The sequence below is a fragment of the Pteropus medius genome, unplaced genomic scaffold, assembly GCF_902729225.1.
Source record: "Pteropus medius unplaced genomic scaffold, Ma_sr-lr_union100, whole genome shotgun sequence".
Taxonomy (NCBI): domain Eukaryota; kingdom Metazoa; phylum Chordata; class Mammalia; order Chiroptera; family Pteropodidae; genus Pteropus; species Pteropus medius.
Window position 1 is genome coordinate 29705114 of NW_024354500.1, and position 25654 is coordinate 29730767.

At 33.7% G+C, this 25654-nt stretch overlaps 1 protein-coding gene and 2 pseudogenes across 1 annotated transcript in view; 1 reads left to right on the plus strand and 2 right to left on the minus strand.

Annotated features, from left to right (window-relative positions):
- Positions 1-9842, minus strand: part of GFRAL (GDNF family receptor alpha like) — a 53822-nt gene extending 43980 nt beyond the window's left edge. Inside the window, exons 1-3 of the mRNA XM_039853080.1 lie at positions 9821-9842; positions 5004-5138; positions 2591-2749 (exon numbers count right to left, since the gene is read on the minus strand). Of these exons, the coding sequence (XP_039709014.1) occupies positions 2591-2749; positions 5004-5138; positions 9821-9842 (316 nt within the window). The remainder of the gene's footprint in view (positions 1-2590; positions 2750-5003; positions 5139-9820) is intronic.
- LOC120595235 (uncharacterized) lies at positions 3333-3451 on the minus strand (annotated as a pseudogene).
- A 4856-nt stretch (positions 9843-14698) lies between the features above and the next one.
- LOC120595230 (uncharacterized) lies at positions 14699-14817 on the plus strand (annotated as a pseudogene).
- Positions 14818-25654: the final 10837 nt, after the last annotated feature.

Genomic DNA, 25654 nt, shown 5'->3' on the forward strand with positions numbered 1-25654 from the left:
CTAAAATTTCTCAAAGGCTCACAAAACCCAAAGCAGCAGCATCTGGCCTCAGTGTGCCCCATACCTCTTGCTGACGAGCCCCAAGCTTTGCACTAGCGGCAGCCAGACTTGGTTCTTGGCTTGGCCTCTCGAGGCAACTATAAGCCCAGCTGTGTAGCAGCCAACTGTGGATTGCTTAGTGACCCTTTTCTGGTGGCCCTGGAAGTGCACAAGCTGTGGTTAAACTTGGCCTGCAGTTGGGCCCTTCTCAGGAGGCTCTTAAGCTGGCATACATACCAAGTGGCCTCTTTTGATGGGCCCTGGAGCCAGAACACACCCAGGGCTGGATTTGAGGAGGAAACACCCAAAGGGCAGACTGGGCTTCCACCAGAGATCTGCTACAGTAAATCCTACTCTTTAAGGTCATTCCTCACCAATCAGTCCTCACAACCAATCAACCCAAAGGTCAATTCCTCCCATCAATGTACAAACAGCAACCAAAGCTCAACTACAACAGAAGGGCACACACAACCCACGCAAAAGACATACCTTGAGCACTTGACTCAGGAGACCGGGGAAGACTGCAAGACAGGACATCTACTGCATAAGGCCACTCTACTAAGATCAGGAGACTTAGGAGCCCTACCTAATACGTAGAAACAAACACAAGAAGGCAGTCAAAATGGGGAGACAAAGAAAGATGTCCACATGAAAGAACAGAACAAAGTTCCAGAAAAAGAACTAAACAAAATGGAGACCATCTACCAGATGCAGAATTCAAAACAGTGGTTATAAGGATGCTCAATGAACTTAGAGGAAGAGTAGATAAACTCACTGAGAACTTTAACAAAGAGATAGAAAACATAAAAATGGAGATGGAAAATATAAAAGGGAATCAGATAGAAATTAATACAATATCAGAGATGAAAAGTAAGTTAGAAGGAATCAACATATTGAATAAAATGGAGGATCAAGTCAGTGATTTGATGGGGTAGTGGAGGAGACCCAATCAGAATAGCAACAAGAAAAAAGAATCCAAAAATAAGAGGATAGTTTAAGGGGCCTCTGGGATAACATCGAGCATAATAACATTCTCATCAAAGGGTACCAGAGGAGAAGAGAGAGAGAAAGAAATTGAAACCTATTTGAAGAAACACTGATGGAAAACTTCCCTAACCTGGTGAAGGAAATAGACATACAAGCCCAGAAAGCACAGAGTCCTAAACAAAATAAACCCAAAGTGGCCCACACTAAGACACATGATAATTAAAATGCCAAAGTTTAAAGACAAAGAGGGAATCTTAAAAGCAGCAAGAGAAAAGCAATTAGTTATCCACAAGGGAGCTCCTGTAAGACTGTCAGCTAATTTCTGGATGGAAACTTTGCAGGCCAGAAGGGATTGGCACAGAGTATTCAAAATGATGAAAAGCAAGGACCTACAACCAAGATGACTCTACCCAGAAGAGCTATCACTTAGAATGGAAGGACAGATGAAGAGCTTCCCAGACAAGAAAAAGCTAAGGAGTTCATCATCTCCCAAACAAAATTATAGGAAATTTCGGAGGGACTTCTTTAAGAAGAAAAAAACATGTATCAAAAATATGAATAATAAAATGGCAATAACTTCATATCTATCAACAAGTACTTTGAATGAAAAATAATTAAATGCTCCATTCAAAAGATGTAGGATGGCTGAATAGAGAAGAAGAAAAGACCCTTACATATGCTGCCTAAAAGAGACTCACTTCAGATTGAAAGGCACAAACAGACTGAAAGTAAAGGGATAGAAAAAGATATTTCATGAAAATGGAAATGAAAAAGAAAAGGCTAGGGTAGCAATAATTATATCAGCCATAATAAACTTTAAAACAAAGGCTATAACAAGAGACAAAGAAAGGCTCAGTAATCCCACTTCTGGATATTTATCTGAAGAAACCCAAAATACTACTTTGAAGGAACATGTGCATCCATATATTCATTGCAGAATTATTTATAATAGCCTGGGAATGGAGGCAACCTGGGTGTCCATCAATGGATGAGTGGATAAAGAAGAGGTGGTACATATATACAATGGAATATTACTCACCCATAAAATAAGACAGAAATATTGCCATTTGAAACAACATGGATGAACCTAGAGGGTATTGTGTTGAGTGAAATTGGTCAGACAGAGAAAAACAAATATCATATGATTTCACTTACATGTGGAATCTAAAGAATAAAATAAGCAAATCAAACGGAAACAAACTCACAGATATAGAGAATATTTAGAGCATTAGCAGATGGGAAGGGAGTGGGGAAGGTGGGTGAAAAGGGGGAAGGAGTTAAGAAGTACAAATTGGTAGTTTCAAAATAGTCATGGAGATGTAAAGGAATATCGCCAATAATATTGTAATAACTATGTACGGTGTCAGATAGGCACTAGATTTATTGGAGTGATCACTTTGTAAGTTATATAAATATCTAATCACTATGTTGTACACCTGGAACTAATGTAATATTGTATACCAATAATAACTGAAAAATTAAAAAATGAAATTACATAGATGTGATTCATTTTAAAATTGTCCTGTTTTTATGACTTTAAATATTTTATATAACAGTGTATCACCTGATTCACTGATGCATTTTTTGCCAAGCAATTTGTTAACAGTACCATAGAGATCATCAGAGCAGAGACAATTTTTAAACTGGAAATTCCTTTCCACTAAGGCTTGGATGCTCAGGTTGCAGCTTGATGAATCCTTCATCTTGCAGGGATTACCTGGATTTCAAAGGGCAAACATATAATACTCCAGATATTAATTTGAATACACCCCAAATATACCCAAAATTCTTTTAACAGATTAATCTAAGTAATTTATTATTATAGTAAGATTTTCTGGGGTCACTTTAGGATGTTCATGTAAGGGACATTTTAAGCAAAAATATCTATTTTTACTGTTGTTTTCTCCCAATTTTACCTTTTAAAGTAAATTAACTTTTTTCAAGTTTTAAAATAATTTGGACCCACTTAGAAAGAATGCCAATTTTTGCTCTTCAATAATAATCAATGCTGCCTTTACATGAGGTGACCAGAAAGTTTTGCAATCTTAGTTATTTTATCAGTTTAGCTATTTTATTAGATCTATTGTTTTAAGCTGATATTTTATTTTACATCTCATTCTAGGATGATAACAAGAGATGTACAGGTAGCTCTAAAATTATCATGGGATATGAAGTTGTCCTGACACTTAGAAAGCACACAGTAAATATTATTATTTACTTATTTATTTTAGGCAAGGCAACTCTTGGTTGAATTCACAGATTGCAAGGACCTTGTCAGCTTACAATCCCTTATTTTTTATTTTTTGCACCTACAGCACCCAGTCTTCCTAAGTGGTCTCCCATCCAAGTACTAACCAGGCCTGATCCTGCTTGGCTTCCAAGACCAGAGGGGATCAGGCTTGTTCAGGGTGGCATGGCCATAGTCTACTTTAATTTAAAAAGCCATATGTATATACTCAATGATTTTTCCCATTTTTCTGAATAAAACTAATTGAGATAATTTCATTTGTGTATTTGAGAATATTTCTATTTCAGCTTTATGCATAAGATAAATATGCAAATGCTGCAATTCATTGCGAATGGTTTGCTTTTTGCATACTGAAATAAATATGCTTTAATTCATGACACCTGAATATGATATTTTAAATTGCCACACAAAATGTAACAAGGAGCTTCATCATCAAAACGACAGATTGTTTTTTGTCATTGTCCTCTATTTCCATCTTAAATTTACTGAGTTACTTTGAGCAAATTATGCCTTTGAAATTCTTTTCCTGAACAGTAATGAGAATGTTGAATTAGAGAGCTATAACTTTCTTTGGAGTATATAAATTACATGTACTCTCTTCAAGGGAGGAGAAGAGAAGAAAATCTCTCTCCTCCTATGTAATTCCTGAGGTCGTGAGGTTGGTCAGGAGCTCTGCTGGTGGAGACTGTGAACACTGACATTGTCTGAGCTACAGTTTTCTGCCTCTTAACCCAACACACTCAACCATATATCTTTTGGTAGGTAAAGTAAGCACATGATGATGGGCAAGAGTCATGAGCAATACAGAATTTACTCTGTAGAATGGATGGAGAAACAAAGTGAGTCATAAAAGAATATATTTTCATTTTCCATTTTGGATTTCTTTTACTGAATACTCCAGGAAATTTATTCAGGATTTTATAGTATTATAATCTTTGTTATACATGATGATAAAATTATCATTACATTAGAATACTATTTTTTTAAAGATTTGTCATAATAGCACTAGGTCAATGTCTCGCTATATAATCAGTTTATCTAATTTTAGTAAATAAAGTCTTCCTATGATACTCTCATTTAATATTTATTCAGCTATTTAAAATGTTTAGAACATATTTCTTTTTCTTTTCAACAAGTAACAGTGACTCTCTAATCTTTACATTCTTTACCCTTTGGGCCTTCCCTCACATGTTTGAAATGTAGGACAAGTTTAAAATAATAATATATTTTAACTTGTTTTGACAAAGTTGGAATGGAAATAGTGTATATGTTGTGAGAATATAAAATGAATATTATATACATACAAATAAATAACAATACTTTTGATCATCACAAATGTTATTTTCCCTATTTTACCACTTATGTATTAACAAATAAAAAAATATTTTATTTGAAAAATTATTGCCACACTTCTGAGAAGCATACATATAATTATAACATTATACATAATGAAATAAGTAAAAAATAAAATAAATATAAAAAGCTGAAATCTTGCATAAAGCTACTTGCAGTGCCAATGCATTAGGGTCTTGGAGTCATTTAAGAATACTCTTTTGTAACTAAATTCACTAATAAGCAAATTAAAGTGAAGCTCTTGAATATCAAGTTTGAGTAAAGTATTAAGAACAAAACTAACTTAGTTCCTCAGATAAGGAAAGAAAATATCAAATCTTATTTTTATCTGAATAAAAGGAAACCATTTGAATGTATTTTAAACAACTTGTTTTACCTGAAACATTGCAGGCAACTTCCATTATTCTCCATGCATGTTTACATCCATTTGCATCACTTAAGCATTGCTCTCTTAAATATGTGCAATTAATGGTTTGGGAAGTAGATTCATTTTCTGAGCATAGCCCAATAGCTGAATAACAAAAGAACAAAAACAACTTTGCAGCATTACAGTATGGCAGTTATTTACCTCAAAACTAAGTTATTAATGATAAAGAGCAGAATTATAAAAAATAAAATGTGACAAGATCATTACAAGACTGGAATAAATCTTAATCTCCCCTCTAGCTATAGATCTATATTTCTCCTATATAAGATTCTTAAATAATCTGTATTTGTTCTCTTCCATTCTTACTGCTTATTTATTCCTCAACTTACAATTAATTTTTATGACTATTGTTTTGTTGAAACTGGTCTTAAAAATACTTTAATGAAACCGAGGATATTTATGACTTTGATTAAGCTTAGTTTTAAATCCTAGATCTAGAAATCATGTCCCTTTCTCTTTATACCCCTCAGAGACCTAGCCTTTCCCCTGAATAATCAGCAACATCAGAGGCAGCAGGAGGCAGTAGCCTAAACCTGACTAATGGTCACAGGTCTGGACCTCTGGTAGGCTAAAGATGACATCTTGACCTCAATTCCCCAGCTCTACCATGAAATGACTCCCTGGCTACTTTCCTGTGAGACCAGACAGAGGGACTCCATTAAAGACTTCAAAATTGTCCCCAAGACCCGAAGAAATAATTGATTACCCTTACCAATTACCCTTACCTCCTACCAATCAGCTCCCTGCACAACTCCAAACCCCTAACCCACAGTGTCCAGTGATTTCGCCTCTATAATTTGCATCCTACCAACTATTGTGGCTTTTGAGCATCAGCTTCCTGTTCTCATTCATCAATAAAATAGCCACTATTTCTCCACTGCGGTTCTCGATATTTAGTGTTTGGCTCTGCTAGTGTCGAATGGATGAACTCTTTCTAACACTAATCGTTCTCTAACACTAATCATTTTCATAACAACAAATTTAATAGTTTTAAGACTTCATCTTGCCTACTTTTATCATTGGGCTTTTTGTTGTCATTTCGTTCTTAAAATTCCCTCTTCCTTTAGTAACCCTCTTCTAATTCTCTTGATACTCATTTATTTGATATTTTCTGTCCATAGGCAGAATCCTTCCCAGGATCCTCTTACTCTTCTGTCAACATACATTTTTAGCTTAGGTTCTGTCCTCACACTTTTCTCATTCTCATTTTATGCATTCTCTGTGGTCAATTACATCTATTCTCACAGATTTAACTAAAATCTCTAGACTGATTATTTTCAAATGTTTAATTCAATTTCATTATTTTCTAATATTCCAGTTATAGATGTTGTTATCCTCTCCACCTAAATGTTCCAAACACACTTCCAGATTATAATACCTTAATATTGTCCTCTTCATTATCGCTCCCTGGTAAACATCCCTATTCCGTCAGTAATTCCACCATTCACAAAAACACGCAAAGTAGAAACCTTGGATTTATGATAGACTCCTTTATATCCTCAACTTCATACTTTCATATCCGTTCTTGCATATTTCATCGACTTTCATTTTGAATGTTTGACCAACTGATTAGTTAGTCAGTCTGTCTCCAGTATCATCTATTCAGGTAGGTTCTTTACATGCCCTAATCTGTCTAATACACCATTCTATTCCTGTTATTTCTCTGCTTTATCCCTTGGATGATCCCCATAGAATGACTCATTCTTCATTGTATGCAATCTGGAGGTTCTCAAGCAGCGTTTATAGTTTCCCAAATGCTTGTACCTCTGAGAATTTACTAGATGGTCACTGGTAGGTACTCCTTTCCCCACTCTGCCTTTCTGGAATAACTTTTTTTTTTTGTCCTTCAAGACTCAACACAATAATTACCTATTTTATGAAAACCTTTTCTGAATTCATACTTCTTTTTCTTATAGCCAAATTAAATTTAATACCCTTCATCTCTTTCACCACCATTTTAGGAATTCTTCAATGATAGCATTTACTGCTTTGTAGTAAAATTATGTATTTTTGTGCTTGTTTCCACCACTGGGTTTTAGGGTTTTACTGGGCAGGAATTAGGAGTAATTCATAATTATATCCTCATTATAAATACAATGATGCATTGTAGATATTCAATAAATGTATGTTGACTTACACCAATTTGAATAGTTGTTTATAGATGAGTTATATATAAATAACTGATAATATTCAATTAAAATAACACCTTCCAGGTATTTACAAGTTATTTTGGGTAGAAGACAAAAAGTTCCAATAAGTTTTCTAGAAATATCAAAAATATAGCAATGTTAATTTAGTCTATTGTATAAATAACTCAAACTGATTCTATAAGCATGAGAACTGACACTTGCTTAATCAATCCATGGAATAATATGGGAATTATAATTGAGTTATAGAGACAGTGTATTAACTATAATTAAGAAATGTTTAACTATATCTTAATCAGAGCCAAATTTGAATTTTTAAAAAATAATGTTAATTATGAATCACCTGTGACAATATAGAGCTATAGGTTTCAAGTAAAGCTTTAAAATCTTTTCTTTATCTTACCTCTTTCCAAACCTCTTCTCCTAAGGAAAATCCAAGACAACTGATTAGTTCATATGTACTATTTGCTGGGTCACTGCATTTGGAAGTTAGGCCCATGGTTGAGTCTTGGTCACATTTTTCTTGTTGAGGGCTAGAGTGAAAATTGATATATCAGCTTCCTGGTTTTTCATGTGTTCATGGATAACTTCATCTAGCCAAGCTCCTGACCTAGGTTAGCAATTCTAGAGAAAGAGAAATGAATCTCTTTGATTATGGCCCAAGGTTACTTGTTTAAATTCAGCTTGCCAAACACCCTGAGACTCAATTTATAAGAGATTGGAATTTTATTTGCCATTGATCATTATATCTTGTGACTAGCTTCCTCATGAAACTTATAGGTGATAATCTCCTGGATACATCATCGAAACCTCACCAGTGCATCAGTGTAATGATCATTAATGAATTCTACTTACTATTTTTCCATAATCTTTTTCACTTTCTTTTATTTTTAAATTTTTATGTTAAATAATTCACTTGATTATTTGTTTTACATGATTTTTAACACTTTCCACTCAGATGAAATACTGAATCAACCAGGAAAATCATCTCAATTGATTTACCTCTCAAAATGCAAACTACCTTTAGCTTTCCAAAATATATTCATTCCTAACTATGATTTGTGGCTATATACTTAATCCAAGAGTTTTCAAGGATTCTTTTGAAATGTTCAGTGAAAAAGAGGTTTTATTTTTAAAATAAATAAGATGGAGAACATTGCACATTATGTTCACCCTCTTAAAGATTTAAAAGGCTCATTATAATATTAAATCCTCTGTTTTAAAAATTCAGTATGTCCCACATTTCTTTGGACTTTCTCATATCACAACACCTATTTAGATAACATTAAACAAGTATTTTGAAGAATGCACTATAAAAAATATTGGTTAAAACTATCAAATAGCAAAATTTTGACCCTACAAGTGTTGGAAATTATTTCTCTCCTACAAGTGTTGGAAATTATTTCTCTCATCCAATCTAGTGTCAAGGTTAATTTAGAATTAAAAGATGAAAACAGGAGGCGATCATTACCTTTTCAACTGGGGCCATAATGAGGTTATAATATATTCTGTGCATTCAGTTATATTGCTGCCTGATCTATAAAAATCAAAGTCTCCTAGATTTCTCTTTATAATACAGGATAGAAATAAGAAAATGTTATTAGAAATAAACACAAGAAGTGCAATTTTGGAATACTGAATAACTATTATTTAAACCAAAAGAAAAAAACCTAAAAATACATAAAAGATCTCTTTCCTTCTTGCCTTGATTTTCTTTTACTTGATTTATTTTAACTTTTTATGTTCAGCATAATTTAAAATAACATTCTTTGTTTTCTTGCCCACAATTATGTCTTTCTTTATCAATATTTATTAGTGTGGAGTAAGCAGAAAATATATTGGCTTTGGTTTAATGAGTGGATTATTAACATTAAACTGCAATCATAAATATCCCTTTTTTTAATTCAATTTATAAATTCTACTAAATACTAAAAAAAATATAATAGCTTCTCCAAAAATATATATAACAAGTAGATCTTCATGAATTCTATTTTAAGTATAAATAAATTCTTTTAAACCAATGTCTTACAATAAATTCATACTACCCAATACAAGAGGGATAAATCTACATTTTATCACTAGGTCACAGAAACTAAAATGAAATGTGAAACATTTGATATGGTATTGTTTTACTCTACTAAATGGCTTGTACATTTTAAATATTAATGCCTTAAAATTAGGGGAACTGAATGTTTTAAATTAATCTCATTTTAATTTAATTTCAAAGAAAAACAGATAATAATTTGAAATTTGTCATCTTATAACTTGTAAATAGATACTGGAAGGTTTCATTTCTAAAAATTCCTAGTATTTATGTGAGTTTCATAAATCCTAATAAATAACTCAAAGAAATTAGATTATTCTATACAATAAAACAGAAGCAATCTGAATAGTTAATGTAATTTCTGCATTGTGCATTTTCTATAGAGTTATACATGAGTAAAAGTAAGTGAACATTTTTGCAAAAGCAATAAGCCATGTTAAAAAGTATAAAATTGTAAGTGATAGTTCATATTATAAGCCCCTATTAGTTTAATCAACAGTTAAGTTAGGACAGCATTAGGTTCATGAAGCATTGGTGTTGTGAATTCAGATAAAACAGAAGCATAATTTACTTACCAAGGAAAATGAAGATTATCATGCTGGACAACTTAGGTTGTTCATTTGAAAGAAAGGCGGATGTATTTACTCCATTCAGCTTCTTAACAGTAACTGTCCAGAATAAGGCTTCAGCTTCTGCTCTTGGTTCCTAAAAGCATTACTGATTCAAGTCAACTTCCTATGTCACTATTTCCTCACCAATCTTTCCTAAGCTGTGAACTTTCCTAATTATGTTCAAATTCAATTATTTTGTTCTGAGTGTACTGATCTTGTATATTATGCTTCCAAGAAAGCCCACAAGCCAGACACTAAGATGATACATACCCTGCACATTCATGAAAAAAAAAATGTCTTTTTCTTTTTTTCTTCAATTAGAATACTAAATTCTGTAAAATATTGCAAACTATAACACAAAATTTTCCTAGACACTCGAGTAGACTCATTTTCCACTTCATTATTTAGCCTCATTTAAGGCAATTTTATGGCATTTGAGAATATAGAAAAGGAGAAAAGACGTAAACGCAACCCAGGAAAATGTATGGGGAATTCAAGTTCCACTGGTATCAAACTGGTGTACTTTATCTTCTCAAATAAGAAATGTTCTCTATATGTGCCAAAAATCTCAGTATATTTAAAAGTTGTGCTGCCTCAGCTACGGTTCCTCAAACTCTCCAAATACAGTGATGCATAAGAAATGATTCTTCATGATGATGCAGAAACTCTGTTCCACTGGAAAGATAATCATCCGCTATGCTCATCACTTGACAACTATTTTGCTCCTAGCATCAATGAGAGGCATTGCTATGGTCTAAATATTTGTGCCCTCTCCCCTCCAAAAAATTTTATATGTTGAAATTCTAAACCCCAAAGCCGATGGTATGAGTAAGTAAAGATTTTGGGAGGTGCTTAAGTCATTAGGGTAGAACCCTCATGAATAAAATTTGTGATTTAAAAAAGAGTCTCTGGAGAGATTCTTTGCTTATTCCACCTTGTGAAGAGACAGCAAGAAAGTCCCAGCTATGAACTAGGAAGAGGGCCCTCATGAGAATGTGACCATGCTAGTGCCTTGGTATAGGACTTCAGTTTCCAGAATGGTTTATGTTTCCCAGTCTGTAGTATTTTGTTACAGCAACCTGAATGGACTAGATAGACATTATTTATCTTGTCTTATTTTGATTGTGTTCTTCTTCACAAGAACCCAGAGCACATCATCTCCCTTGGGACATCTTGAGGCTTATACTTTTAAAACACTCTGAGACTTTCCTATGTGGATGCTTAGAAATATAAAATACTGCTTTGGCAAGAAATTAGGAACAGATAGGTATGGATAACTAACTATCAAGATGGGAGAGGAGCGTTTCTATGTACACAGTTATATAATGGAAGAGTTGCTGATTGCAATTGACCATGTTTAATTTATACTAGAAGAGAAGTTATATTTTGTTTTTAAAATACGTAATAAAAGAAAACAATCTCTGGACTCCATTAATTGAAAATTGTTACAAAGTTTTTCACTATAGATATTGGTAAATGCCTTTACATTGGAAATTATACAGATTTACTCCTCAGTGAAATAGGCTAATTTTACCTATGGCCATTATAAATATTAAATATGTATATGGGGCTTATATCAGAGAAATCAACAAATATACCCACTGACTTAATTATTATTTAACAAAAGAATTATGTCATAAAATTAATGAATTATTTCCTTTTAAAGGCACCAAGTCACTAAATTTGTATTATAAATTGTACCAAGATAATAGTTCTTTTTGATATAAGCCAACTAAAAATTGTTTAAGCTGGAGAGGGATTTGGTGGCTCTGTTGGTTCTCAAACTGGCTTCTGTATGTGGAGAGCAAGGAGAGACAGAAAAGAGGCAGCACACTCCAAATTGGTGTGTGGCAGGTTTAATTTGCAAGGGAACTTACATATGATGACGTTTGTCTTGGGTGGTTATAAAGTTATTAGATCTCTGCACCTACCAGAATCTTAAAAGTTTATATAGAGGCCTTACTGGGTTCAGTCACATGTTCAGTCCAGATAGTTTCAACAATACATTACTCTCTCATGGTTATATCTTTGAAATGACTTCCACTGTGGGAACGGTGAACAGAACATACATTCCAAAGTCAGGAGAGGGAATGAGGAGCCTCCAATTGCTGAGTCTAGCTTGGGGATCATAGGCAGTCATATCCTCTTTTTGACCTTCTCTAACAGGCTCCCAGGTTGAAGAATCCAGGGTAGAATTGATTTCAGGCATGTTTTAAACCTTGTCTTCTAGGCCTGAGGGGTTTTCCTCTATGAGCTACTTTCTTTAGTGTCAGCTTCATTCCTTGGCGGCTTCTCTGTTCTTGGTAGGAAGATGGTTGTCAAGCCCTGGGTATGTGTTCTTCTCTCTTAAAAACCAGAGTAGGAAGTGTGACTCTTTTCCTATTAAAATTCTAGAACTGAGCCACATTAGTTTTACATGTGTCCCATGACCATCAATCTTGCCAAGTGGAGCTGACTCGATTTGGTGTCCAGCATCATAGATGTAGATGGAGTTGGCTCTATTCAAACCACAGGAACTGATGGTGGGAGTAGAGTGCATCACCAAGGAAAATCATGATATCAGAAGAAGCACGTGAAAGGATGCTTTGAGAGGTGGGAAAAAAATACTCAGTAAAGCATCTAACTGGTGAATTTATGTAGAGCTACTATAAGCAAAATAAACTGATCAAACAAGGACAAATAATACCAAAACGATTTCTTTTTCAAGGGAGGTGATATAGACTTTGTAGAGTGCAGTGATACATAGAACCTGAATATAAGACACAGGCGCTAATCTTTGCCAAAAAAGTATAGCTGCTGAGGTCTATTGCTTACAGGTATAGAAAGCATCTGTGGTCCTATATCTGTTTATCCCAAAGTAATAATTATCAGATGTGTCACCATCTAAAGCAGGGAATATTTAGCATTTTCGTGTGCCATCAGCACCTTTTCTCCAAAGATCTCTCTCTTTAGAATATTTTTAAAGGCATGTTTTTTTTAAAAAAGGATTACAAAGGAAATAAACCATATTGAAAAATATTTCTCAAAATATTTTTAAAAACTAATTTGTGGTAAAGTAATATATATGCTTCTTTATTATAGGAGTAACTATCAAGATTCAGGTGGGTCTAATAATACTATAATTTCAGTGTAGTGATGACCACAAATGCTAATTTGGGATATTTTCCATAAATGCAGTGTCTTTTAAAAATATCTGTAATTTCTATTGATGACAAGAAGTACTGAATTTCAATAAAAAATTAGTAAAAATAGAACACAATTTTGCTCCAAATTTATAGAAACTCCAGATTAATAAACCTTATTTCTATGTCAACAAAAACAGTACTTTCAACTCAATTAATTACTCGGATGGAAAGCACCTATTGAATCAGAATGTTTTAGAGGTGAAGGGAAATGACAAAATCATCAGTTTCAATATTTCACAATGATAATCGGTGTAGGATTTTAAAATATATGTTATGTTTTGAAAAAAATGTTATATATAAATAAATAAAACAAGAGAAAATAGAGTTGCTCTGGTTGAAATTTGGGTGGCATGCTCAACCTCTGTTCATTGGCCTTTGCCATGACCACCGTGGCTGCCACTGAAGCATCTAAAGATTACAGAACTGTTCAAAATTTACAGATCTCATTTAATTGTTTAAAATTTGTTTTCACATAAAAAATCTGTTCTCATCACAGATAAGTGAAATGCACAAGATCTCGTAACTTGTCACTGGACAAAAGACACTAAGGTTTCTATTCAACAAATGTTTACTAAAAGTCTGCTATATTCAAGCTTCTGTACAAAAACAAAAATGAGAAATGGTCTTTTGTTTCACAGATCAGATAAAACAGAGCGCACGTTGAAACTACATATAAAAAAAAGAAAGAAAAAGTTGTTGAAAAATAAAAACCATAGTGAATCAGTAAAACATCTGTGCATTAGAAGACATTTCTTTTTGGAATATAAGAAATTTACTTTGCATTTAATGATATTTGACTTCTCCTCTAGCCACCCCTGCTCTGACATTATATTTGTCTACTTAAAATTTTATAAGATGCTCATATCTGGAAGAGAGAAATAAAATCTGGTCAGCCTTAGAGTCTAAAATTGACAGATCCGGAAAGAGAGAGTGCGTAAAAAGGCAGAAAGCGCAAAAAGTAAAAAAGCAAAAAGTAAAAGTGCAGGTATGTGTGTGTGTGTGGGTGAGATATTTGACTATAAGGCCTATAAACAAGGTTCTAAGACATTTAGTAATAAAGGAAATTATGAAGTATTTGGGGGTGGGAAATAAGAGACACCCACTGTCTTTTACTGGAGGGCCTCACTAGAAAAAAAATTAGATCAACGTGTTGGTGTACGTAATCACTTCACCATGAAATTCCTACTGGTCTCCTTGCTAGCAAACTGATGTGAGGTGGCCTTTAGTTGGGGGATGGGGCAGGCAGGATTGGGAGAAACTGAGAAATAGCATAGAGGCTCAACTCTGAGGCATGTACATTTGAAATGGAGGCAAAGATGGGGAGAAGTTGGAGCTCGGGATAAATCCTTACTTCTGATTTGTGTGACCTAGTGGTGATTGTTGTCATTTATTGAGGCACTTGGCTCACAATTCAATGCTCTATACACACCATAATAATATTTGTTAAAGAACTTAAACTTTAGAATAAAACAACAGTTTCTATGGTCTACATGTCACTAGGGAAGATAGGCTGGCTGTCTCTAAGACCATCAAAACAGCTCTACCAGACAGCATTGATGTGAGTGACTTTTGTTGTACAAGGCCTGGCTCTCAATCTAATAAGATTGAGAATGGATTTGTCCTTTAGGACTTCACTAATATTAAAAAATATCATAGAGTCTATGGCCATGCCACCCTGAGCATAACCCATCATGTCTGATCTCAGAAGCTAAGCAGGGTTGGGCCTGGTTAATACTTGGATGGGAGACCACTTAGGAAGGCCGGGTGTTGTAGGCGTAAAAATAAGTAAATAAATAAATAAATAAATAAATAAATAAATAAAATAGAAATAAAAATATTAATAATATTGCCAATCTGTTTATTCATAAAAAAAAACTTACTCCTAGTCAGTATATTTACTTCATGTAGGCATGACAACAGGAGAAAGTTGGTAGATGAAAGATTAAGATTAAAAATTAGTTCTAGGAGGAAAAAAATGGCGTTGATGACAGAGGCTCTGTTCATTTCTCTAGCGACCAAATCAAAGTTGTGATGGAAACAAGGAGCAAACAGCAAGGAAAATCACCCGGGATCTAGATGAACAAGCCATACGACTAGGGAGAAATCTAAGAAATGACCCTGCAATGGCAGAAGGTAGGATGGGGCGAGGACATGAAGCTGCCTGATCCCAAGCGGCTGAGTGGGATGGAGGCTGTGGCAGTGGCAGTGGCAGACGCCTCTTAAAAGGGCCTCATCCGTGAGCAGATTTTCATGGTGATGAACCTGCTCACTCTGAGTCCCAGTGCCTGTTTGGCTGCGCAGGGGGTACCAGAGACTTACAGGGATACACTGAGTTGTCAGAGTGAGGGACCAGAGGTGTGACTTGCTCTATACAGAAGTGCTCGTGGAATCCATTGTTCCTCTGTTGAGACCTCCCCACTCCCAGTGCATGGACTCAGCTCCTCCATAGCTGAGAAGTCATCAAAATGGATAATAGAGATCTCTCTGCCCAGAGGATTTCCTGAAACTCTACCTCCTCCAACTTGTGGTCCCACCTAAGCCACACCCAGGTGTATCTCCAGAGAGTCAGGTGCTCCTTGCTGAACAACACCTGGACTCACACTGGTGGCAGCTGGCACTGGTTTCTGGAGTGGCCTCTTGAAGCAACTATAAGCACAGCATCTGTGGGTTGCTTGCTGAATCTTAACAGGTGGTTCCGGAGGGACACAGGCTAGGGCTAAACTTGGCCTGTAGCTGAACCCCTCTCAGTACTATGCCACTGGGCAGCTACTTCACAAAGCCGCACTAATAAGACAGGGAGACTTAAGAGCTTTGCTTAGTACATAGAAACAGACACAGAAAGGCAGCCAAAATGAGAAGACAAAGAAGTAGAAACCATATGAGAGAACAGAACAGAGATCTAGGAATAATGGAGTCAACCAATCTAACAGATGCAGAGTTCAAAACAATGATTATAAAGACGCTTAATGAGTTTAGGGGAAGTGTAGATGAATTCAGTGAGAACTTCAACAAAGAGATAAAAAACACAAAAATAGAAATAGAAAATATAAAAGGGAACCAGTTAGAAATGAAGAACACATGATCTGAGATGAGAAGTATATTAAATGGAATAAACAAAATGAATAAAGAGGATCAAATGACCTATATAGAAGATGGGAAAGCCACTCAATCAGAATGGAAGAAAAAGGAAGCCAAGATTATAATAATTTAAGGAGCCTATGGGACACCATTAAAAGTAAAAATATTTGTGTCATAGGGGTACTGGAAAAAATAAAAAAGATGTTGAAGAGCTATTTGAAGAAATAATGATGGAAAACTACCCTAACCTGGTGAAGGAAATAGACATAAAACCCCAGGAAGCTCGGAGAGTCCCAAAAACCAAGAACCCAAAGAGGCCCACACCATGACACATCATAATTACAATGCCAAAGGTTAAATAGAGAGAATCTTAAAAGTGGCAAGAGAAAAGCAGTTAGTTATCTACAAGGGAGCACCCATAAGACTGGCAGCAAATATTTGATGTGATGAAAACCCAGGATCTACAACCAGTAAAGCTATCATTTAGAGTTGAAGAAAAGATAAAAAACTTCCCAGACAAAAATAAGCTAAAGGAATTTATCAACATCAAGCCAGTATTACAGGAAATGGAAGACTTCTTTAAGAAGAAAAAAACATCTATCAAAAACAGGATTAAAGAATGCTAATAACTACATTCCTATCAACAAGTACCTCAAATGAGAAATAATTAAGTGCTCAACCAAAAGATAGAGTGGCTGAATGGATAAGAAAACCCCTACATATGCTGCCTACAAGAGACTCATTTCAGATTAAAAGACAAAAACAGACTAAAAAGAAGAGGATGGAAAAAGATATTGCCTTGATGGACCTAGAGGGTATTGCACTAAATGAAATGGGTCAGATAGAGCAAAACAAATATCACATGATTTCATGTACATGTGGAATCTAAGGAATAAAATCAAGGACAACAACAAAAGCGGAAATAAACTCATAGATACAGAGAATATTTTGAGGAATACTAGATGGGAGGGGGATTGGAGGGGAAACAAAAGGCAAAGGGATTAAAAGGTACAAATGGATGATAGTTGCAGAATAGACATGGAGATGTAGAATGTAGCATGGGGAAGATGATTAATAATGTTGTAATAAATATATAAGTGGGGTGATCACTTTGCAAGTTATGTGGATCTCTGATCACTATGCTATACAACTGAAACTGGTATATTGTATGCCAGTTATAAATGAAAAAAACCTCATCAAATTGTACGATGTAAATACTATCAACTAATTGTCTGTTATATTTCAATAAAGATGAAAAAAAAAATTTTAAATAAAAAAAGAATTAGTTCTGTAATTAATTCTACATAACCTGAATACTTAATGGCATCAGATTAGAATAGTCCCCAGATATAACTCTTTACGATAATGAGGTACATACCACAGTCTAGCTTTCTTTAGGTAAATTAATATACTCTATCAGAGCAGCCTGATCTGCTCACAGTGCTACCTCTTTCAGCTAAAACTGGACATCTCTCCATGATTATGTTTTGTTGATTTTATAGTTTAAGTTTCAAGAGATAATATTTCTTCCAAGCTCTTGAGAAACATTGTAACTCTAATGTACCAATAATATCCTTTGCTTTGACATGAATATTTTGATTTTTTTATACTAGAATATCATTTGCACTTGGACTAATCATAAGGGTCAAATGTATGCCATGGAAAGTTTTGTCTGTAAAGCAGCTAATATTCCTATCTGAAAATAATACTTCTGTATATGGGTTTGACCTTTTCCGGAACTTCTATTAGATGGGTCTGATTTTCAAGAATTTGTGGCACCCCTAAAAACATAATTAAGACCAACTGTGAAAAAAAAAATATTTTTAATTCTGTTAAATTTTCTTTTCCTAACTCTGTGCTCTCTGCTTTCCATTTCAAGCTAATATTAGAGTCTATTGTACATTCTAATAATCATGGTGGGAAAATGATATGTGCCTATTGATTCAGCAAATTTATTATTAAATAGAGAAGGAACAACTTGTTTCCAGATTACCTGAAATCACAATACATTCATATTTAAATTTAATATATTTTCTTCCTTTCATTATAAGACTTTGAAATGAGATCATCCATTGCACAGACATTGTCCTCCAGAGAGATGAATGATAGAGAGTAGGAGATGCTTTGTGCTGAATTACAGAGTAAACGATTTTTGTAAGATCAATTCTCCCAAGAAAGTATTGGAGAAAAGTACTGGACATTTCATAGGAGAGATGTCTGACAATAGTATACAAGGATATGTTATTTTAAATATGTTATTAAGGCTACTATAAACAGATTCATACTGTTTAAATTACCTTTTTTCCCCTTTTTGAGGTAGTTTATTTTCCATTGTAAAATATTTGATACTTATGTATAGCATTAGAAAAACAAGTGAAACTATTTAAATCACCAAGATATATCCAGTATTTACCTTTTGGTATATTTTCTTTAAATCATTTTACTTATATTTATTATTTTAAAAGCCATCATAGTTATCATAATTGCATACACATTTGTACATTAAAATGTTAATAGCGTCTGTTTTTTTTTTGATTGCAAATGTCAAGGAAAAAAATCACAATGATCCTACTACTTATAGGTAATTAATGTAAATGTTTATAGTTATCATGTTTTTTTACATACATACATACATACATACATACATACATACCTATATATACATACGTACCCTACATACCACTTTTCAAAGCATAGATAGCACAGGATTATCCATAAATTATAGATTAAAATGGGAAAACAGAGGTGAACGTATGAGTTTTCAGCTCTTTCTATTAAGATTATACATTCCTAGATTTAAGATATTAACAATTTTTTTTTTAAATCGGGCTTTCCAAACACTAAATGTTAAAACAGAAATCCAGATGACTCAAAGTCCATGAGTAGCACATAAAATAAACATTTTGTCCATGTAGTATCTTGTTTTCTACCATTTTAAGCAGATCAATGGTACCTTTACGTCCCTTTAATTCCTTCCTGAAAAAGACTTTGCCTCCTTAATGAAATTATATTTAAAAACTTTTCCAACAGCTTTTGTTTTTTCCCCTGCTATTATAGATTTTTAAATAAATTAAACTTCTCTGTTAATTAACATTCATTTCCAACTCATATTTTCCTAATAGTTAAATTACTACAAATAGGGACTGGGATTAATTGTACTTGAACCTGAAGTTTTCCACATAATCTGATCCTTTATTCGTTAAGATGCTCGGAACAACCTTTCCTTTTGAGAGTCATTCATTGCCTTTTTCTACAGAGTACTGTATTATTTTCTTTTTTCCTTTTCCCATATTTTTTCCTACTTTGCATTTTCTCCATGTTTCTAATTCATCAGATTTTTTTCTTATTCAATGTAAAAATCACCCCAAATCTTAGTGTCTTAATATAATAATTTACTACCATTTACTGTTTCTGTGGGTCTGGAATTTAGGAGTGGCTTGGTTCTGTGGTTCTGGTTCAGGACTCTCTTGATGTTGCAGTCAGAGAGCTTTTTCAGAGAAATAGTCTCGAAAGCCTCTTTATCATGTGTCTGGTGTTCCACTTGGGAAGTCTTGAACAGCTGGTACTTCCTGGATATAGTTGCTGCCTCTATGTAGTTTTTCCACATGGCCTCTCCAACATAGTAACTTCATGATAGTTGACCTTCTTACATGTGAGTTCAGAGATCCCTCTGCACATGTCTCAAAAGAAAGCCAAGTGGAAACCAGTATTGCGTTTTTGTGAGTTAGCCTCTAACATCTTGTAGCATCACTTCTACTGTATTCTGTAGGTCCAAGCAATTACAAAGTTTTGTTTAGTTTCAAAGGAAAGAGACATAGACCCACCTCCTAATGGAATAATGTCAAGGTAGCATTGTAAAAACTGGATATATATTGGTGCAGCCATCTTTTGAAGTTTACAATTTGCCATGCCTCGTTCCTTTACAAATCTTGTTTTTATTTCTCATTATTTTTGTATACTTCAACCTATTCTCTAGTTCTGCAAGATTTTCTTAATCTCTCATTACTCTTTTGTTTCACTCTCTTGCTTCCCATCCTGAAGCTTATGATAAGGAATTTCTTTACACTCTTTCTTATCCTCAGATGTCTTCTACAAGTGATCTTTAAATACACTAAAATAGTCAATCCCCAAATAAAATGATCTCTGCCTCTGCACCACTAAATCATACTGGAGAAATTTCATTATTGTGTTTTTTGGCTTTATTATTATTATTGTTATTATTAATCATCATCATTATTTCTATCCTCAATCAAAGTGTTTGACACTGCCAAGTAGTAGTCTTTGTTAATAAAAGTATTTCTTAATCTCAACGATGGCTATTGCAAACATTTACCATTTTTCTAAAATTTGCCTTTTCAAAACTCTCCCTTATCAGCAGAAATTTTGGTCTTTTAACAAAAATTGATATTTTATGATTTAATAACGCTGACATTTAATTTCCAAAATTCAAATACTAGTTCATTTATTTTCATAATTTTTAAGAAATAGTAACGTAATGAATACTCTATTTTTTTCTTTTTTATAAATGTAGCTATTTTGTATCCTTTGCTTTTGAAGTGTCCTTTTTAATTTTTTAATTAATAATTCCATTTCAGTTTTAATTTTATTCTAAATCAAGTTTTAAGATCATGATTTCTAACTTCTTAAACTAGTATGTATTTAGTACTTATTATATGCCAATAACAGTTCTAAGTGCTTTATATACAGTGAATCATTTGATTTTCACAAGTCTTATGTTGTAGAAGTTATCTTAATACTATGAAAATTCAACTGAGATAGAGAAAAGATAAGTAACTTTCCAAGTTTTCTACAACAAAACTAGCCTAACTGTACAGTTTATGGTCACAACCACTGTATACACATATATTTTTATTTTTGTTTGCTACATTACTTTTTGCAATAGATATATTAATGCCACCTGATAATTTGAATTTCAAGCTTCTTATTTTTACACTATCTGTATTTTTCCAATATATTATGTTTGAGATGTAATTGACATATAACAGTGTGCAAGTTTAAGGTGTATACTGTGTTGGTATATATTTTAATAGGATTATCACCATAGCATTAGCTATTACCTCTATCACCTCACATAATTATTTTTTTTGTGTGAAAATATTTAAGATCTAGTCTCTTAGCAACTTTGAAGTATATAATATAGTATTGTTGACTATATTTACTTTGTTGTGCATTAGATCTCCAGAACTTATTCATCTTCTACTTATAATTTTGTACACTTTGATCAGTATCTCCCCAATTCTTCGTCCTCCCTAGCCCCTGGTAACCACAATTGCACTCTGTTTTTATAAATTTGACTTTTTTAGATTCCACATATGAGTAGTATCATACAGTATTTGACTTTTCCTGTCTGACTTATTTCACTTACCATAATATACTCAAGGTCCATTCATGTTGTCACAAATGACAGTTTCCTTCTTTCTCGTGGATGAATAACATTCCATTGGTAGATAATTGGGCTGTTTCATATCTTGGTTATTTTGAGTAATGCTAGAACGAACATGGGAGTACAGGTATCTGTTCCATGTACTGCTTTTATTACCTTTGAATATATGCCCAGAAGTGAGACTGCTGGATCATACGGTAGTTGTATTTTTAATTTTTTGAGGAATCTCCATACTTTTCTCCATAGTTGTTGTACTAATTTACATTCCCACCAATAGGGCACAATGTTCCCTTTCTCCACATCCTCGCCAACACTAGTTATCTCATGTCTTTTTGATGATAGCATGTTCTAACAGGTGTGAGGTGACATCTCACAGTGGTTTTGATTTGCATTTCCCTGATGATTAGTGATGTTAAGCATTTTTTCATGTACCTATTGACTGTTTAAATGTCTTCTTTGGGAAAATGGCCATTCATTTCCTCTGCCCATTTTTTAATCGGGTTTGCTTTTTAACTAGATGTATGACTTCTTTATATAGTTTGACTATTATCCAATACATGGCTTACAAATAGTATCTCCCATTCCACAGATTGCTTTTTCATTTTTTATTGTTTTTTGTTTTGTTTTGTTTTGCAGAAGCTTTTTAGTTCAATGTAATCCTCTTTATTTTTTGCTTTTGTTGCTCATGCTTTTAGTGCCACATCAAAAAATCATTGCCAAGACAGTATCAAAGAGCTTTTTTCCTCATTTTCTTCTTAGAGTTTTATGGTATCAGACCTTAAATTTAAGTCCTTAATTTATTTTGAGTTAATTTTTATAGGTGTATAAGACAGCTGTCCAATTTTATTTTTCTGCATGTGGTTATCCAGTTTTCACTACACTATTTATTAAGTATTCTCGGCTCCTTTGTCAAATACTAATTGACCATACAAGTATGGATTTATTTCTTGGATCCCTATTCTCTTCCAATGATCTATATGATCTATATGTTTTTATGCCAGTACCATACTGTTTTGATTACTATGGCATTGTAATATAGTTTGAAATCAGGAAGTGTAGTGCCTCTCTGGCTTTTTGTTCTTTCTCAGGATTGCTTTCGCTATTTGTGGTCTTCTGTGGTTCCATACAAATTTTAGGATTTTTTTTTTTTCTATTTCTGTGAAAAATGCCAATGAGAGTTTGATAGGGATTGCACTGAATCTATAGATGGCTTTGGATAGTACGGGCATTTTAAAATAATTCTGATCCATGAACACAGTATTTTTCCATGTTTTTTGTTTCTTCTTCAGTTTCTTTCATCAAAATCTCATAGTTTTCATGGTTTAGTTCTTTAACCTCCTTGGTTAAATTTAGTTTTAATATTTTATTATTTTTGATGTTTCTGTGAATAGTTTTCTTATTTCTTTTTCAGATGTTTTGTTGTTAGTACATAGTAATGCAACTGATTTGTGTGTGTTGATTTTATATCCTGCAACTTTACTGAATTCACTTTTTAATTCTAATAGTTTTTTGGTTGATCGTTAAGATTCTTTATATATAAGATCATATCATCTGCAAACATAAACAATTTTACTTCTTCCTTCACAATTTGGATGTCTTCTATTTTTTTGTCTTATCTGATTGCTCTAGCTAGGACTTCCAGTACTACGTTCAATAGAACTCCTGTTCTTAATCTTGGAGGAAAATCTTTCAAACTTTCACTATTGACCATGTTGTTAGCTGACTTCTCCTCCTGCCTAGGCACAGAATTCAAGAAGTTCTAAGAGACTATAAGCTTGAGACACTTAAATGAAATTTTGAATTTCAATTGACAGGCCACTTGAGGAATAGCAGCCCAAGTGTAAGCTGTACTACTAAAGATCCTTTAAGACTTGGACCTGGGACAAGTTTTGAGGTGAAATACCTTTAGATGTTTATAGCACAAGAGGAGAAAATGTGCTCTTCTCTCTTCTGTATCTAGGAGACACACTCACACTCTCAAACACACACCCACAATCACACATTGGTAGAGAGAGGGAGTGAGAAGAGAATCTTAAGTGGCTATGCTTATACTACAAGACCACCATAAACAGGTGAGCAGCAAGCAGAGCAGGCTGCAGTGGTCAAGGTTGGTAGCTGATTCTTGGCTCTGCGACTGGCAAATTGGCAGCAGTGTTTGGGTTCATGAGCAACATATGCCAGAAGGAGAGAGTAGGGATCATTGGTTAGTGGTAAAAGAGAAAAAGGGCAACTCACAGAGTGAATATCTACCTAACTTTGCCTCCCTCATAAATACACAGTCAGAAAAAGACATGTTACCAAGGGGAGGACAAGTTCAAAAATGTATTCAAAGCATTTTAGCTACTGGAACAGCGCTGGCTCTGTTAAAGTGGTTGGTGGCTTGGATCCATTGTAAATAGAATTAAACATTAATATGACCTCTCATAGTCTCCAAATCTTTATCTACATATTAAATCTAATGTTTATTTTCCAGCCCCTGGGCCACTGCCTTGGTTTAGATTCAATCATTATTCTTGAAGGTGAATAGTTTCACAAAAACTTATCTGATACCTAAACTTACAATGTCCAGCTCTCAAATTCCCAGCTACAAGACTATTAACATACTCACTAGAACCAAAATCTAATTATATAACTCCTCTGGATAGAATTCCTAAATTGTTCTCTATTACATAACATGAGTTTCAAATTTCCTCAAATATTATATAAAGCTTTTTACTATCTACCCCCTTTCCACTTATTTTCTGCCATGGACCCACATTTTTCCTTCATACTGTGTGTAATTTCTAAAGAGGTTGTGCTGTTCTACATGTCTATTTCATTGAGGTTTGTCCCTTCTGCCCATAATGCCTTCTTCATCTCTACTTTCAAATTCCAGCAAAGACTTTTTCCTTCTAAAGCCACCTTTCTCTAGGCAGAGCCAAAAGTTTATAAACTTTTTGTTTACTTTCTTCCTCAAAAATGGGTTAGCTTAACATGGGCAGGAATTTAGTCCTTTTCATCTATATATTCCCTTTTAGTACAGTGTTAGGTAAATAGTAAATACTCTTTTTTTTTCTTTATGAGCAGTGTCTCATATGGCTCCTAACACTTTTCAGAATTCAGTAAAATTAAGTACAATGGTGGATAGGTGTTTTTTATTTATTGATTTAGTCAACACAGGTTTATTGAAAGCCTACATCTTATAAGGCACTGTGGTAGTACCAGGGGCTAGCATTCAAATCTTATGAATATAGCCCAGTTCCTGCCTTTAAATAATGTATGTGCTAATAGAGAAAAAAATTTCTAAATCAAAAGACCCAAATATACAATTTATTGATAAGATAACTGGTACTGAAAGATTCTAAAATTGTATCTAGTAGATTACAGAATTAATAATTTTTGAGAAGACAGTTGTTTATACCTCCTAAAAATGTTTACATTTTCAATTTGAAGAAAATCATAGACCTGAAATCATAAAACTCCAAGAAGAAAACAGACAATAACTCTTTGATGTCCCATCAATAACTCTTAGCAATATCTTTTTGGATATATTTTCCCGAGCAAGAAAAACAGAAGAAAAAAATAGACAAATGGGACCAAATCAAACTAAAAGGTTTTTGCACACCAAAGGAAACCATCAACAAAATAAAAAGACAACCTACCAAATGGGAGAAAATATTCACCAATGATACATCTAATAAGGGGTTAATATCCAAAACACATAAAAAGCTCATAGAACTTAATACCAAAAAGCAAACAATCCAATTAAAAAATGTGCATAGGACGTGAATAAACATTTCTTCAAAGAGGACATGCAGATGGCCAATGGACATTTGAAAAGATGCTCAACATCGCTAATTATCAGGAAAATATAAATTCAAACCACAATAAGCTATCACCTCACACCTGTGAGAATGGCTAGTATCAATAAATCAACAAGTAACAAGTGCTGGCAAGGATGGGGAGAAAAGGGAACCCTTGAAAACTGTTGGGGGAATTGTGAACTAATTCAGTCACTATAGAAAACAATATAGAGATACTTTAAACAATTAAAAATAGAGCTGCTATATGATCCAGCAAGTATACTTTTTTATTTATTTATTCAAAGAAAACAAAAACACTATTTATTTATTCAAAGAAAACAAAAACACT